The sequence below is a fragment of the Cyprinus carpio genome, chromosome A2 (assembly GCF_018340385.1).
Source record: "Cyprinus carpio isolate SPL01 chromosome A2, ASM1834038v1, whole genome shotgun sequence".
Taxonomy (NCBI): domain Eukaryota; kingdom Metazoa; phylum Chordata; class Actinopteri; order Cypriniformes; family Cyprinidae; genus Cyprinus; species Cyprinus carpio.
Window position 1 is genome coordinate 10,766,813 of NC_056573.1, and position 17,691 is coordinate 10,784,503.

General features: G+C 37.3%; 1 protein-coding gene across 1 annotated transcript; it reads right to left on the reverse strand.

Annotated features, from left to right (window-relative positions):
* Positions 1–1,137: 1,137 nt before the first annotated feature.
* On the reverse strand, positions 1,138–13,835 carry espnlb (espin like b). Its single transcript, XM_042772238.1, is given in 11 exon segments — positions 1,138–2,362; positions 2,365–2,947; positions 3,039–3,212; positions 3,485–3,606; positions 3,769–3,904; positions 3,993–4,115; positions 9,774–9,905; positions 10,038–10,220; positions 10,323–10,509; positions 12,296–12,486; positions 12,780–13,835. Coding segments are annotated over 11 exon segments (3,036 nt in total). The 5' UTR covers positions 13,074–13,835; the 3' UTR covers positions 1,138–1,451.
* Between the last annotated feature and the right edge of the window lie 3,856 nt (positions 13,836–17,691).

Below are 17,691 nucleotides of genomic sequence, written 5' to 3' on the forward strand. Positions count from 1 at the left end.
TCCCTAGTAAACTCTCTTTGCATGCTAAACCGCAGGCCAAGCATCCGTGCAGCAACGTTTGCACCTGAATCTCTAAGTGCAATGCATATTTATATACTTTTAACGCCTATAGCTGTCTTTTGCAGACAATCGAAGACTGCATTTAGACCTAAGCTTTCTCGGTGTACAAGTGAATACATCCTGTGAATAAAAATTGAATAGAAAAAGGGTTAAACAAAATGTTGCAAACCTTTTCTCTGTGTACTCATGATACTATAAATTTGATGTTGTAAAGCGTTAAGCTTTAAATTACATTTACAGTTTTGTTGTTTTGAAGATGGCATTAATCTAATTATAAAATAAACGGTAATTTATTCATGATAATTTTATAGTTGTATACAGTAACTAATATAGGCTCCTTATATACAGTAACTTAGAGAGTAACTAATATTATACATGCAATTAAATTAGATTTTTTTGTGTCATCTGTGGGTTTTGCCTTGATAAAAATGAGCACAGACTGGAAAATGAAGGGAGAGAGATTCACAATCTCTTTAAGTGCAAAACCCTGCATCAGGTGGAGATGTGCTATACTGTGTGTTTTAGCATTTAATATATTTAATTTTGAGATCAAAAACAAAATTACAAGCAGTAAAATATGCATATGATATTACCGAGCACTAAAATACTTTTTTTATTTTTACAGCAAAACAATACAATAAATGACCAAATGGAAACACATACAGAAGAGAATTCTCGTGCAACTGAGGACGACATTAAAATGTATCCAAATCAAATTGTAGACTGCGTGTCTAATATCAGTGATGATATCATTACTGTGTCCTGGAAAATTCGATTCATGGTATATACCCTGACAAGTCTGTTTGTCTGCAGACTTCTTCATAATCTACAGCCTGGGGATAAAAAAAGAAGAAGAAGATAGAAATAGACAAACTAGAAATAGAAAACTAGGTTATGCTTATTGGAGTTGACGTTGACAATAAAATCACAAAAACATCCATCAAAATGTATAAAATAACTTTTGTTTAGTAGTTTTATATTACTTAGCAATACTCTTTGAAAAATGTAAAAAAAAAAAAAAAAAGTAACAGGAAGTCATATGGGACTATATAGTAATTAATCTCAAAGAAATGGCAATTTTCAAACAAAATAATGGTTTATTTATAAAAGAGAAAGGGCAAACATCAAAATTTGTGGAATGCACATGGCTGTAAGAGTTTTTTGGCCAGATTAGTATCATTTTGTAATCATGGTATTTATTCATATAAGGTACATTTTACCTAATGCTGCACTACAAAGTACTTAATTAACATACGTTATTATGTAACAAACATCTTTTTTTATCATTATTTATCTGTATTCAAAAAGCCTCAAAATTATGTTGCATTCAAAATCATTCTCAATTATATTGTCTTCACATACAATATAAACCATCACTGCATTCAAAAATCTCAAAAATCAAACAACTCTGCTTCTTTCTCCTTCCAGAAGGTGAAACTACGATCAATATATTTACAAATTTCATCATTGCTAAACATTGAGAAATCATTGCTTCCATCTCTGCTGGAATGTCCTCCATCATTTGATACAGTATTCTCGATGATAACCTGCGGCACAGCTTTAACCCCAGCACAAGAATTCTTCACAGATTCCTTTGATATCCCATTTTCTCTTTTCCCAAAATATTGCGTTTTGATGTCCTCAAAACCATCTTTCCACTCACGTCTTCCAGCCTCAATCTCCCTGAGGACGGCCTGGTGGAAGTCTCGGACCATGTCCCATGGAAAGTTCCCTATGTGATCGAACACTTCAAAGCAGAGCAGGTGCCTCATCTTGCGCTCCTCAGCTGGGAGATCCTGCTCAAGAATGTGAAAATAGCCGAGCATGAACAGGTCAAGGGTCAGGCTGTCATAAGCAACAGGAGCGCCGTCCACACGAGGAAGGAACTGCTCGGGCGAGTAGGTCACGCGCTTCCTTTGGAGACTCCGGATCTGTCGTGTAGGGACCCCCGAGGCGATGCGTTTCCAGTTGCCAATCATCTTGTCTATTGTGGTTCTTTGCCTGTAAAGATGATACAGTGATCTGGTTCCTGGCTTGGAGACTGGAGCTGTTATTCCTTCTTCTGTAAGAGTGCCAAGCTCTTGTTTCATCTTGGCTCGCATTGATATTGCATACGCAGACCTTTTCCAGTGGCTCAAAAAGAGGACAACGATACGCTCCTTCCGCAAGCAGGTGGTCTCTATCACTTTATTTGCATCTTTGCCCAGTGCCTGTTGGCATTTTATGGCACTGTCATTAATGTGATTTATGTCAGTGCTTTGAGTTGTCCCCATTTGCTGCTCCTTACGATTTGTTGATGTAGAAGTTTTTGCTGCCTTGTGTCTGATGTGGTATTTAAAAGGCCAGAAAATGGGTAGATGTTTCCTATCTGACCCTCAAAGTTGGACCTCAAATTTTTCACAGAAACTCCTGATTGCTGGATCTCCATTTCCACCTTTTGCCTTCGTCCTTTGATTGAACTTTGCCTCTCTGGCTGGTATGTGAAGACCGATGCCAGATCCGTGTTTGGCATCTTACTGATCCCATCTTCACCGTTTGTTTCTGAGAGGTTGGTCAGGAGGTTTGACATGCTCCTCACTATATTTGAGATACGACTGTACCACACAGAAAGAGGCAGGGATTCCTCTGTGTCTGGGAGCTGCTGGCACTGGGTGTTGACGGTGATATTAACGATGGGAGCAGGAAGGATGGCCCTGAGTTCCTCTGCCAGTCGGGCAAGCTCTAGTTCATAGGCCTGGCATCGTTTCTGAAGGGAGATAGTTTCAATCTGTCCCTCCAAGTAGAGCAGGTCATCTTCAGTAAGCAGTTCTCCAAAGGGGCCCAAAATGACATTGTGGACTTGGGAATACCTCCAGCCATCCACCTCAATGTGTTGGTCACTGTTGTCCTGTGTAAGATGAAACAATTGTTACTTTAATGTTGTATGACATTGTACATTATGCAAGGACTTTTATCTTGGAAGGGTTTGAGAAGTTTACTTTTCTGCTATGGACATCTTCGTCCTGCATCCGAGCCTGAAGCTTGCGCACCATAACCTGCCTCTTCCATTCAGCAATCGGTCTCCCGTTCTCGTCATGAGTTGGGATCAGAGAATCAATGTCAGCAAGATTTGCCTCCAATGCTGCAAGTGGAACAATTCCACTCTGTCCTTTCTGTAAACAGATTCATACAAACTCATAGAGATTAATATCGCTATACCATCTCAGTTGCAAATAAACACATTCACATTAAATCCAAAGAAATTGCAACTGCATTGCAAACTATTTTATACCTCTGCATTCAGAACGAGTCATTACATTATGATAACAAATTATGAAGAAACTCATTTTCTTCAGAATAATGTGCACTGATGACGTGAGCACAAGATAATAAGGGTCAATTGTGATTTCAGGTTGACTTTTTTAATATTGAAGCTAGCACATACATTTATTGTTTGTCCAGTGAAGACTGCAGTGATTCCTGCTTGTTTCAGCGACCTCAATGACTTTTGGGATAAAGCTGCCTCCTCTTCCTCAAGGTGTTTCCTCATGTTGAATGAAGTTACAACTATATACCAAAGACAGAGAAAATTAATTAACTTTAGACATACAATTTCTTTGTATTACGGAAGTTGACCTTTTTGCCAGTTAAAAATCTGTATTGGTTACAGATAAAAGATCATATATGCTCTTAACTGAGCTGAACACATGCAGGGTCATGCACTCCCACCTGTAGAGGCCACTTGCATATGCTGTATGGTTCCAGCTCCAGCTCTCTTATCTTGTGAGGTGGCCGGTAATGCGGATGTGTTATCCGGGTATGTTAGAGAGCAACGAGGCTGGGGAGGGACTTCATTTACCGGCTGCTAGGAACACCAAAACAGCCAAAGCGATTAAGAACAAGCATATCCTGTCACATTTGCTTAAAATCATTTTATAACTAAAAACTATCACCTTGCTATTTTCCATCCTGCCACGATGTCCAAGTTCACAGGACAGGTCCTTAATGTCCTGATAGGAGTCAGTTGTGCTAAACAAGGTCCTTTCCTCCTCTATGAGAACAATATCTGCAGACTGCTGGAGTAAAGCAATAAGTGAACACAGGAATTTAAACTCAATTTCCTTTTAGTGACTGCCGCAAAATACAGGTCTTGAAGCACAATGTACAGTACACCCTGATAGCCTATGCGAAGAGTCCCCAGTGATGGGGAAAAGGCATGAGAAAAGTGAAACAGGAGCTCAAACGGTTTAGTATAGCAGACCTCCCACTCAGTTAACAGAGGAAAACTGCCTATAGAGTTCAGTCATCTGATCGGATGGTTCAAATGACCCATACCTGCCATTGCAGTGATTGACTTCTCTTATGGCCACTTGTGAACTCTTTTCTTTTTTAAATAAGTTAATACTTACTTATTCAGCAAGTATGCATTAATCATTTATATTGATACAAAAGATTTCTATGTTAAAGGGGTTATATGATGCGATTTCAGTTTTTCCTTTCTCTTTGGAGTGTTACAAGCTCTTGGTGCATGAAGAAGATCTGTAAAGTTGCAAAGACTAAAGTCTCAAATCCAAAGAGATATTCTTTATCAAAGTTAAGACTCTGCCCAAATGTTCACGCAAAGAAAGAAGGCGTGGTTTCAGTAACCGCAGTTAGTGTTGAAGCAGCCATGTCAGGGAGACCCCTGTGTGTATCTAGGCGAAAGAAAAAGCACTTTATTTGGCCTTCCGAAAGTAGATGCATTTAGGAAGCTTTAAGATTACTTACAACAGAACAGCAACGCATTTTATGGATGACCGTTTCGTGAACCTAGAAGAGGAGGTAATTCTGACTTTGCTACGACAATCTTGTGCTTCTGTATCTGCTACTGTAAGTATGTTTTGTTATTAGTTTAAGTATTTGCTATTGACTGTTCAAATGCGGAGTTTGGCACGCTGTGTGTGTGTGTGTGTGTGTGTGTGTGTGTGTGTGTGTGTGTGTGTGTGTGTGTGTAAAAGAGAGAGAGAGAGAGAGAGAGAGAGAGAGAGAGAGAGAGACAGGGTCACACGGTGGAGTCAGCTGTCTTAACCGTCCGTGGCTTGTGTACTGCAAACACATACAAGCTTCATCACTGTGTCTGTCACGCGACTCTGTTCCTCTTTCGGTATTGGAATGATGGCTGTGTCTGTCACTGTGTCGACTGTCTTTACATTTATTTTGAAAGATGAAGCTCGCGATTATGGAAAGGGGCGTTACATTTTCAATGATCGGCCAATCACAATGCACTGGGTCAGTTGACCAATCAGAGTAGACTGCGCTTGTCAGAAGTAACTTTGTAGAAAACTATTCATTTGAGAGAGGCGGGGCATAGAGGACCTACAATAATACAGTATTTGAAAAATAATGTGTTTTTTGAACATTAAAGCATGTCAACATATTCTGTTACACCAAATACAAAAAAATAATGATCTTTAAAAAAGCATCATATGACCCCTTTAAACAATGCTGCTCTTCTGAACTTTCTATTAATCAAAGAATCCTGCAAAAAAAAGTATCAATTTCAAAAAAAATATTAAGCAGCACAACAGTTTTCAAAACTGATAATATAGGAAAATCAACATGCAGTATTAAAATTATATTTGAAGGATCATGTGACATCGAAGACATCCAAGAAGTTATGGATATTGAAAATTCAGCTTTACCATCACAGGAATAAACCAAATATTTAAACATTAAAATAGAAAAATAGAGGTATTTTAAATATATATATTAGTATATGTAGTATATAGTATATTAGTATATATAGTATATATTATATATAGTATATTAGTAATAACATTTTGTATTGCAAATATTAAGCATGTATGCGTTAAGTGTAGAATTCAAGAGCAGCAATTAAAAAAGTTACTTCAAATACTAAATAAGGTGTCACACACTATAGATTATCCATTAGCTATGTATAATAAAATATATGACATTAAGGGTAAAATGTATTTATTTTAACAAAATAAAATTAAGTTCTCAGAGCTAAACATGATGAATGTGTCAGTCTGTGTCTTTCCTTTCATTACCTCATTACTCACTCGCACCATAATGACACAATATTCTTAGTCACACTTGTACATTATAGTCTTTTCTGAAAACATTCAGTTTGCAAATTTTTTCTTACTCTCACCCAAAAGGTAAAACCTTTTTTTTTCCAAAACACACAATATTTTCTCCAGGGCAGTTGAATTTTTAATCTGATATTTTACCATTTTAAACAAGTATTACTGAGAACACCCAAGAAAAAAAACTGTTAAAGCTGAATCCTTGAACAAAGCAGCAACAGTTATTTTGAAGGTATTTCAAAGATCATTTTCTAAGCAGGATTTTTTTAAAATTTATATATATATATATATATATATATATATATATATATATATATATATATATATATATATATATATATATATTTAATTAATATAGTTCACATCATAAAACAAACCCATGCAATGCTACAGATTCTTTTTTTTTTTTTTTTAAGTAAAACAGCAATGATATTTATGTTTTTATAAAGTAATCTGAAATAACTTACAGTCCACACCTTTGCCGGTCAAGTCTTCACAAGTCTAACAGCTGAGTGTAATGAGAGCAGCTACAATCACATCAGTGCTCCAGCCATCCAGTGGCCAAAAGCTTAAAGATCAGCACGGTACAGTGAGCTCCGACAGGAGGTCTTCATAGTAAAGTATGAATAATTAAGGGGTGGGATTAGGTGAACTGTTGTTCTTTACAGGTTTAAAGGTCTAAAGACTGCCACACATTCCTCGCCATGTTTCTGAAATTCACTAAAGCACTTTTGTGTTTCTCACAGTTTTTTATTGAACTAACTCTGCAGTTTATAAACACTATTTGCTGTTCTGAATGTCTTGTAATGAGGTTAGAGAATTACTTCAATTCCGCACATTATTAGGTGTCACATTATTATCTAACCATAACTGATTTGCCGTTACGCAAATTTAAAGACGCTTCACTTAATACCTCTCTGTTACATGCACCTCAACCGACCATGGAGCAAAGAGGTCAAAACACATCAGTTACACAGACCATTAGATATGCAGGAGGAACAGATCAGGCAACTCTAACCAAGCATTAGATCACACCAATTCTATTCATTTACAGGCATGGTAATGATATGGCTATGATATGATATGATATGATATGATATGATATGATATGATATGATATGATACAATATGATATATGATGTGATATATATGTATGATGTATTTAAATATTATTAGACATGAAATATGATTTTTCCCCTCTAAATATGTCGATTTTACTTTTAAATGTATAAAAATTTTAATTGAATTCTCTCCATTTTTAGAAAAAAAAAATTTCCTCCATATTATCGTGAAATGATAGAATAAATCAAACAATTTTAAGCATTGGATCACACCAGTTATGTTATTCTATGTTATGTTATGTTATGTTATGTTATGTTATGTTATGTTATGTTATGTTATGTTATGTTATGTTATGTTATGTTATTCTATTTTAAATTGCTATATAAATACTACAACTTATATGGAGGAAATTTTCTGAATTATGTATATGTATATGTTATTTATAATTTCTTTTACAAAGACAGATTTTTAGTGCCAGCATAATAAATAGTTGATTTTCTATATTAGCATTAGCCAGTCTATCTTGCATTATGTCTACCTTTTCCTTCATTCCTTTTCTGTGGTAATAATTAAGCTGATCTTATGTCATTTTTCCCAGTAAACAATAATTATTGTCAAGAACCCCAATGTGCTGCTCACACTTTCCTCTGGGGAGACCCATACACTCAAACCAAAACTACTGATGCCAAGTCAGATTAAACAAACAAAACTCTCCTCTCTCTCGTTGGCTTTGTGATGGATTGACAGAGCATGAGCGACTCCAAACACAGAAGTAAAATGCCCTCTGACAAACCCACTGACTGCATTTATGGGCCTCTGACACCTGAGACGGAGGATAGCATATCCTCTCACCCCTGGAGCTTTGGAGCTCGCGCTGAGAGGGGCGTGAGTGATAGCTGATAGGTCCTTCATGCGCCAACCAAACAGTACAAGTGTCTTGCTAATTAGCTTGTATCCAACCATAACGTTTTAATATGCCATCGTAGTTATGCTATCAAAAGAAAGGCTGACGCTTGCATATTTTCCACTTCATTTATGAACCAATGACGTATTTGATGCCCTTTTGCAATGAAGTGACAGTGGAGGTGGAGCTGAAATATAAGTATTTAGCAAATTATGTATAGTGTATTGGTGTTTCAGACACTATCAGACGTCTTGTGCATCACTGAATTCTCAAGACTGGACTGACCTTTTGTCCATCTCACAAATGGTGGATGATATTGAGGGAAACATAAAATGAATCATTTGAGTCTACACTCTAAATATTCATTCTACAAATGGACAAAAAGGACCAGGCATATACAACTAAATCATTAGATTTCATTAAATTAGACCTTTTCCCTGAATTGTCCCATGGCAACATTCTCCATGAAAATAAATAGATACTTGTCAACACTTTTACTCCCAGCAGATGTGGATCAAATTATAATCACATTATTAATGCCTTCATTATTAAGGGATTAACGGTCTCCGTTCAGCCTTCTGAATAGGATGTTCCTGTGAAGAAAATCCTGACCCATATCTGATAAATAATGGAAAGGTTCTTCAGTGGGAATGAATCAGTTGACTGCGGTGTGTGATTTAATAAATGCACTTCAATATTTGTAGCTTGTCCTCTGTTTTGTAGCATGACTCAGCCAATATGAGCTGCTATTTCATTAGCTCTAATATATTCATGCTAGAGAAGTGTTGGCCAGTTGGTGGCAGTAACAGTTTGCTATCACAAGGTGGAGAATAACCTAAATCCACACCTTCAGCTCTTAATGCATGTAATATTCATGGCTGTAAAGAACTGGATTGCTATATACTGTATAAGCATTATTATTAAATGAGGAAAACCTTTTACTTTCACCCAAGTATGCACAATTGACACAGTAACCATAATTTACCTTAGGTTTAATTTCTCTGTACTTTTTTCTGTACTACATTTTTTTATTTTATTTTCTTTTCTTTTCTTTTCTTTTCTTTTCTTTTCATGTATACACATACTACCTTTGTTTGAGGGTGAGATATTTTTTTTTAAATGTTTTTGAAAAATGTCTCTTATGCTATAATTTTAATTAACTTTTTTCTACATTAAAATATCTTAAAATATATTTATTCCTGTGATGGGAAAGCTGAATTTTCATTATTCAAGTCTTCAGTCTCATATTATCCTTCTGAAATCATTGTAAATTGCTGATTTGTAGCAAAACCATTTCTTATTATTATTCTTGAAAATGGTTGGGCTGCTTAATAATTTTGTAGACACCAGTTTATCAGGGTACATTGATGAATAGAAAGTTTAAAATATTTGTTCATTTAAGTGAATAGAAATATTTTGGAACATTATAAATGTCTGTATTGTCACTTTTGATTAATTTAATGCATCCTTGCTGTATAAATTATAATTTCTTAAAAAAAAATGTAATTAAAATTTTACTGACACTCAAGCAGTTAAACATTAGTGTGTATATGGAATACATTTTTATAAAAAACAAGATAATTAATCTAAATAACCAAAAAATAAAACGTCTAATCTAATTCAAAATGTGCTTAAATGTGTTAAATAAATTGTGCTGAAGAAAGTACTAATTATCTTACATGAGCATCAGCATCATGGAGGAAGTTGGCACAGTCATGATAGCCATTGTATTCTGCCAGATCCACTGCAGTAAACCCATCTGAATCTCTCTCCAGTGGACTGATGTGATTATTCAGCAGCACTCGGCAGCACTGAGGGAACGAGAGATTACAGCTGTCATTCAAAACCTCTATGAAAGCATTTTGAACTTCTTGAACTGTAAAACCCTCTGAGCATTCATGGAAAGGATTTGTGATTGGAACTGAAGGAACAGTGACAGACACCTCCAGTTCTCCATTCTCCGCTGCATCATGCAGGGGGGTCCCACCCCAGAGGTCTTTCAGGACTTTTGCTCCCATCAGTAAAAGACGATTCACAATGCGATGGTGGCCCTCGCTAGCGGCGAAATGCAGTGCTGTGGCTCCATCCTTATCCTGACAGGACAGATCCAGATCTGTGAAGGAGGCCTGAAGAATCATATCGGAGACAGAATTAGAGTTAGCTCTTATATAATACTTACATTTATTTAATAAAACTGAAGCAGTGTGACTGAAACAGCTGTAACTCACCAACCAGACCACCAGGGCATAGTGTCCCATGTGGGCAGCTGCATGCAACACACTCATGCCATCTTTGGCCTGCACATGGACGTTTGCACCGCAGTCCTTCACCAGGTATTCAACCACATGCAGATGCCCCTCCTGACAGGCCAGATACAGTGGAGTGGCCCCGGTTCCTGTCTGGCAGTCCACACACCTGTACCAATAATACATTTTAGACTTAATGTATAGACTAACATAACATAATCTCCTATTAAGTATACATTAATTAACAAGCCACTTTATGCTTACAGCTCTTTTCAGCGGAGTGTCAGGTATGTTTACATGCACTAATTTTGATTTCAGATTCTGAAAGTTCTATTTATATGATCCCTAAACTTTACAACCCAATTCACATATATGCATTAAATGTATTCCAAACAAAACTTCAGTGTGTGCATAGTGCACAGTTAGTTGCCATATTCAGAACTGAAGACAGCCACCACGATAATGTCACAGAGTTACCATGAGTATAAGTGTCATTTTTGCCTTTATGATACAACTAAAAAGAAACCTTAGACATATGCCAGAATAGAGTCTCCTCCACTGACCAGTTTGTAAGATGACAATAAACTTTGTAAAGTTCGAAGAGACACATTTGTAAAGTTGTGTTCCCACTAGACGTTGGAGCATGCAAAATTTCTACTGACACTGCAAAAGCTGCAATATATCACATTTATATCAATATGTCACACTCTGTAGCATCTTGTTTTAAAAAATATATAACATCCAAAATGTAAAAATATGTACAATCTACTGCACTTTACTGCAATTTTACAGATTTAAAGTTAACATTCTTTTAAATCAGCTAAGAGGTCATGCTGATTTTCTATTGGTCACATGTCTCCACGTGATGGGAACTGACAGGTCAGATTTCACCAAACTTGCTCTTTGGAACACAGCAAAAAAAAAAAAAAAGGAAATGTAACGAAAAGTGTAGCCCTTAAGATGTAAGATGTATGTAAATACATGGATTGCAGCACATGTGCAAAACATATTTTTTTATCCGATTGAGAAAACAGTATTTTTAATCCAATTGAGAAAATAGAGAGAATCAAGCATTTATATGCTTAATTATAGAAAATTACCACCACCCCTTCCAATCCCATCAAAATCAATCCAATTGTGCCATCATTCCGATTTCTTATGGATTATTTGGTTGCATTTTAATGTATCGTGAGAGGTATAAGCTCTATTGCATCACAAAGTAGAAGCTGTTAGCAGTGCAGATGTACAATAAATGCACAGGTGGCGACATGTGGCAGGCAAATGGTTCCTCATGTATTATAGAGGACAGAGCCCAGATGGAGAATATGATGTGTCAGATGACCTTTCCCCAGCCTCCCTGATGAGCAGTTCCCAAGAAATTGCAATGTGACAGCACTGGTACATCGAACAGTCACGACACAGTTCATTCAGATGGTGAACCGAATGTACACATGTAAGTGAACCGAACAAAAAAAAAAGATTCACCTCTTTTTTTATTTATATGCTGCTGCTTTACTATGTTTTTGACTCATATAAACAAATGAAATTCTATTCTTTTAGTTAATATTTAGCATTTTTATCTGTTCAAGTTTGATGTTCATGAGATTCCAAACACCCTCATTATTTTTGTGTCTTAAAGGGATAATTCAATAATTCAAAAAATAGAAGTTCTGTCATTACTCATGTCATTTCAACCCTGTATGACTTTTCTGCAGAACACAAAAGAACATATTCTTAAAAATGTTGGTAACCAAACAGAACTTGTCATTTATGTACTTTTTGTCAGTAATTTGTAGCTAGCCACTTTTAAAAAAAAAATAGCAGTTCAACTACTTGAAATGATAAGCAGCTTCTAACTTGACAAGCTAGAGGTTAAAAGTACACTGGTCATATGACATGTACTGTAATGTAGTGTTTAGCCAATGAGGGATGGTGTAACAGTCTGCGAGCTTCACCCTGGGGAGCAGGACATGAGCAGTTTGAGGGAAGTGAGGTCTCCGCTGGCTGCAGCGTAATGGACAGGTCGAGCTCCACAATCTGTCTCTGCTTCTGTGCTTCCTCCCTCAAACAACAGCCACTGTACTGCCTCCGCATGGCCAAACCGGGCAGCCAGGTGCAGGGCCGTCGCTCCCTCGCCATCACGATCCTTTAGGCCAGAGACGGACACAAAGACAGCATCTAATACCCAGTTTGAAGGCGTCTAAATCATGGGCATAGTTAGTAGCACATCACAATGACCTTTCAATACACAGTACTGATGTGCTATTATGTTGTCAGTTATATTCATAAAAGAGGTGCTTCATTACTCACATTGTACATCCATCATCAATGACCTGCGCAATTGACATTTAAGGGAACTGACACAGCAGCCTAACCTCAAGAACACCATCAATACAGCTGTGAACTGTCATTTTTCTCTCGATATAACATGGCACTCACCTCAATCCCACACTTCTTCTGTCTTAGCAGCCACTGGAGCTCTCGGACGTGCCCGGTGGCAGCAGCATCATGGGCGGCCGTGGCACCATTCTTCGTACGGGTGTGGCAGGGGAAACAACCTTCATTCACTAGAAACTCCAGGCAGTCCAGTTGCCCGCAGCGGGTGGCGTGGTGGACGGGAGAAGCTCCCTGGATATCTGTGATGGTCGGACTGAGATATCCGGACACATGCAAGGCCCTCAGAGCCTCCACATCCCCCTCTCGAGCTGCCTGAATGGCTCTGTGGAGCACCATGCTAGACGTCGGCCAGTCAGAACAAAAGTGGCAGGGGTCCTTGGGCTGAACCCAACTATCTCTCTCGGCTCTCGCTCCCTCACTAAAATGATACCTGAGCTTGCTGACAGATGTCCATGGGAGAGATGAAGGGGGTGTATAAGCACTGAGTCAGAAGTGTAATGAGAGCCCTCATGTGAAAACATACATCTGTTTATATTCCCTGATACTATAACGAAATATTACTTTGAAAAGTTAGAAAGACTGTAACTTATCAAGGAAGCTGGAAGTAATTATTGATTAAACGCTTATTTTTTGTTCATAAATGATACAAGAGTGGTCATATTTCAAATTTATTTAGATCATATATTTAAATATATTTAGATCAGAGATGCCAAAACCAGGTCTTGTGAATAATTTTTTAGTGGGTTAATTTACACAAATCATCCAAGGAATGAATTAGACTTTCACATGTTATATTAGAGAGAGAATAATTTAGGACGAATCAATTCGTTAGAATCAATGTATATTAGTGAAGATTGTTTATGATGAACAAATGAATAGAATGAATCATAAATTTGAATAGCACACATATGCAACAACTATTAAATACTCTTCTTTCTTTGGAAGATTATTTACGCCACAAAAAAAGTAATGCTTTGGTAAATTATAATTATGAGATACTAAGTCAAGAATTTGAGATACTAAGTTATAATTATGAGACAAAAAAGTCAAAATGTAAAAGTGTGAGCCCTCGAGTGCAAATATACATCTCCTTATATTCCCAGTTTACACTGTAAAAATTTTATATATGTTTTCCTTTGTGTGCAGATATAAATTTTGTTGTATTTCAATTTTTGGATGTATTATTGTTTTGATGCAGAATAACATAGGTTTCATAGACAATTGGACAAGTTTTTGGGGCACACCTGACCTGTTGAAAAGAGATGGTCTTCATCCCTCCTGAGGTGTTGCCGCTCATTTCTCTGGAAATATGGCACATAGTCTTAGAGTTTGTACTTGACTAACTGGGGCCCAGGTCAGGAAGCAGACAGACTGGCTAAACTGACCATCTGCTAGCCGCCTCACGTCACAGAAGTCAGTTAATTCTCAGCACATAGACTCTTTCACCTAGATATCACACTATAGAGACTGTGTCTGTTCCCCGAACTAGAAAATACAAAAAACGTCCAAACCAATTTAAGAGTAACAATTAAATTGAGGTTCAACAAATAAAAAACAGATGCAATATTGATAAACAAATGATAAAGCTTGGCTTATTGAATATCTGGTCCCTTTCTACGAAAGCACTTTTGTAAATGATATGATCAATGATCATAACCTAGATGTGCTCTGTTTGACAGAAACCTGGCTAAAACCTGATGATTACATTATTTTAAGTGAGTCTACCCCCCAAGATTACTGTTATAAACATGAGCCACGTCCAAAAGGTAAAGGGGGAGGTGTTGCTTTAATTTATAACAATGATTTCTGTATTTCTCAGAGGGCGGGCTACAAGTATAACTCGTTTGAAGTAATGGTGCTTCATATAACATTGTCCAGAGAAACAAGTGTTAATGATAATCCCCTGTGATGTTTGTACTGGCTACTGTATACAGGCCACCAGGGCACCATACAGACTTTATTAAAGAATTTGCTGATTTTATATCTGAGTTAGTGCTGGCTGCAGAAACAGTTTTAATTGTTTGTGATTTTAATATCCATGTTGTTTATGAAAAAGATGCATTGGGATCAGAATTTATTCAGACATTCTGAACTATATTGGGGTTTGACAACACGTCTCAGGACCTACTCATTGTCGAAACCATACTCTAGATTTAATACTGTCACATGGAATTGATGTTGATGGTGCTGAAATTATGCAACCAAGCAATGATATCTCAGATCATTATTTAGTTTTGTGCAACTTCATATAGCTAAAACTGTATATTCTACTTCTTGTTACAAGTATAGTAGAACCATCACTTCTACCACAGACTGCTTTGTAAGTAATCTTCCTGATGTATCCCAATTCCTTAGCATATTCAAAACCTCAGAACAACTTGATGTTGTAACAGAAACTATAGACTCTCTCTTTTCTAGCATTTTAAATACAGTTGCTCCTTTACACTTAAGGAAGATTAAGGAAAACTGTCTGACACAGTGGTATAGAGAGCAGCCCGGAAAATGGAGCGCAGCTGGAGGAAAACAAAACTAGAGGTATTCCGTATTGCTTGGCGGGAAAGTAAACTATACAGAAAAGCATTAAAAACTGCTAGATCTGATTACTTTTCATCTCTTTTAGAAGAAAACAAACATAACCCCAGGTATTTATTCAATACAGTGGCTAAATTAACGAAAAATAAAGCATCAACAAGTGTTGACATTTCCCAACAGCACAGCAGCAATGACTTTATGAACTACTTTACTTCTAAGATTGATATTATTAGAGATAAAATTGTAACCATGCAGCCGTCAGCTACAGTATCGCATCAGACAGTGCACTATAGATCGCCTGAGGAACAGTTCCACTCATTCTCTACTATAGGAGAGGAAGAATTGTATATATTGTTAAATCATCTAAACCAACAACATGTATGTTAGACCCTATTCCATCTAAGCTCCTAAAAGAGGTGCTTCCAGAAGTCATAGATCCTCATCTGACTATTATTAATTTATCATTGTCATTAGGATATGTCCCCAAAACCTTCAAACTGGCTATTATTAAGCCTCTCATCAAAAAAACACAACTAGACCCCAAAGAACTAGTTAATTACAGACCGATCTTGAATCTCCCTTTTCTGTCCAAGATACTAGAAAAGGTATTTCCAGTCAGGATTTAGACCTTATCATAGTACTGAGACTGCTCTCCTTAGAGTTACAAATTACCTGCTCTTATCATCTGATCGTGGTTGTATCTCTCTATTAGTGCTATTGGATCTTAGCACTGCGTTCGACACTATTGACCACAACATTCTTTTGCATAGACTAGAAAAATTTGTTGGCATTAATGGAAGTGCATCAGCATGGTTTGAATCATACTTATATGACCGCCTTCAGTTCGTAGCAGTGAATGAAGAGGCATCATATCGAGCACAAGTGCAGTATGGAGTACCTCAAGGCTCAGTACTCGGGCCGTTATTCTTCACGCTTTACATGTTACCCTTGGGAGATATCATCATGAAACACGGTGTTAGCTTTCAGTGTTATGCTGATGATACTCAGCTCTATATTTCTTTGCGGCCCAGTGAAATTCGCCTTCGTCGTCAGTTAGGAACCTAGGTGTGCTATTTGATAGCAATCTTTCCTTAGCCATGTTTCTAGCATTTGTAAAACTGCATTTTCCATCTCAAAAATATATCTAAATTACTACCTATGCTCTCAATGTCAAATGCAGAAATGTTAATCCATGCATTTATGAACTCAAGGTTAGATTATTGTAATTCTTTATTGGGTGGTTGTTCTGCACACTTGATAAACAAACTCCAGCTAGTCCAACATGCAGCAGCTAGAGTTCTTACTAGAACCAGGAAGTATGACCATATTAGCCCGGTTCTGTCATCACTGCACTGGCTCCCTATTAAACATCGTATAGATTTTAAAATCTTGCTTATTTAAACAAGCTCTTGTTACATTATAGTCTGCTGCATTCTCAAAACTCTGGCAATTTGATAATACCCGAATAAACTCTAGAATAACCTACCTAACATTGTTTGGGAGGCAGACACACTCTTGCAGTTTAAATCTAGATTAAAGATCCATCTCTTTAACCTGGCTTACACATAACATACTAATACGCTTCTAATATCCAAATCCATTAAAGGATTTTTAGGCTGCATTAATTAGGTAAACTGGAACCGGGAACACTTCCCATAACACCCAATGTACTTGCTACATCATTATAAGAATGGCATCTACGCTAATATTAGTTTCTCTCTTATTCCGAGGTCACCGTAGCTGCCAGATCCAGTCTGTATCCAGGTCAAATGGTGGATCAGCACCTAGAAAGGACCTCTACAGCCCTGAATGTCAGTGGAGACCAGGACAATTAGATGAGCCCCAGATACAGATCCCCTGTAAAGTACCTTGTCTCAGACGACCACCGGGACAAGACCACAGGAACCAGGAGTCCTCTGCACAATCTGACTTTGCTGCAGCCTGGAATTGAACTGCTGGTTTCGTCTGGCCAGAGGAGAACTGGCCCCCCGACTGAGCCTGGTTTCTCCCAAGGTTTTTTCTCCCATTCTGTCACCAATGGAGTTTTGATTCCTTGCCGCTGTCGCCTCTGGCTTGCTTAGTTGGGGACACTTCATTTACAGCGATATCATTGACTTGATTGCAAATGATTGCACAGATACTATTTTAATTAAACTGAGCTGCATGATGACATCACTGAATTCAATGATGTAAGGGAAACAGGTCAATTTAGCTCAAAGGGAATCATTTAAGATTTTAAAGGGAATTTGAACAGAATCACTGTTTCACGGCTGATCACTGAAACGGCCAGCGATTCACTGAACGAGCCGTTTAACATCAAATCTGCGCTGGATATTAATATCCAAAGTATAGTGAAAACACTATTAATTAGCACAGTAACAAGATCGGCAGTTTAAGACATTAACTTGTAAGCACAAAACAC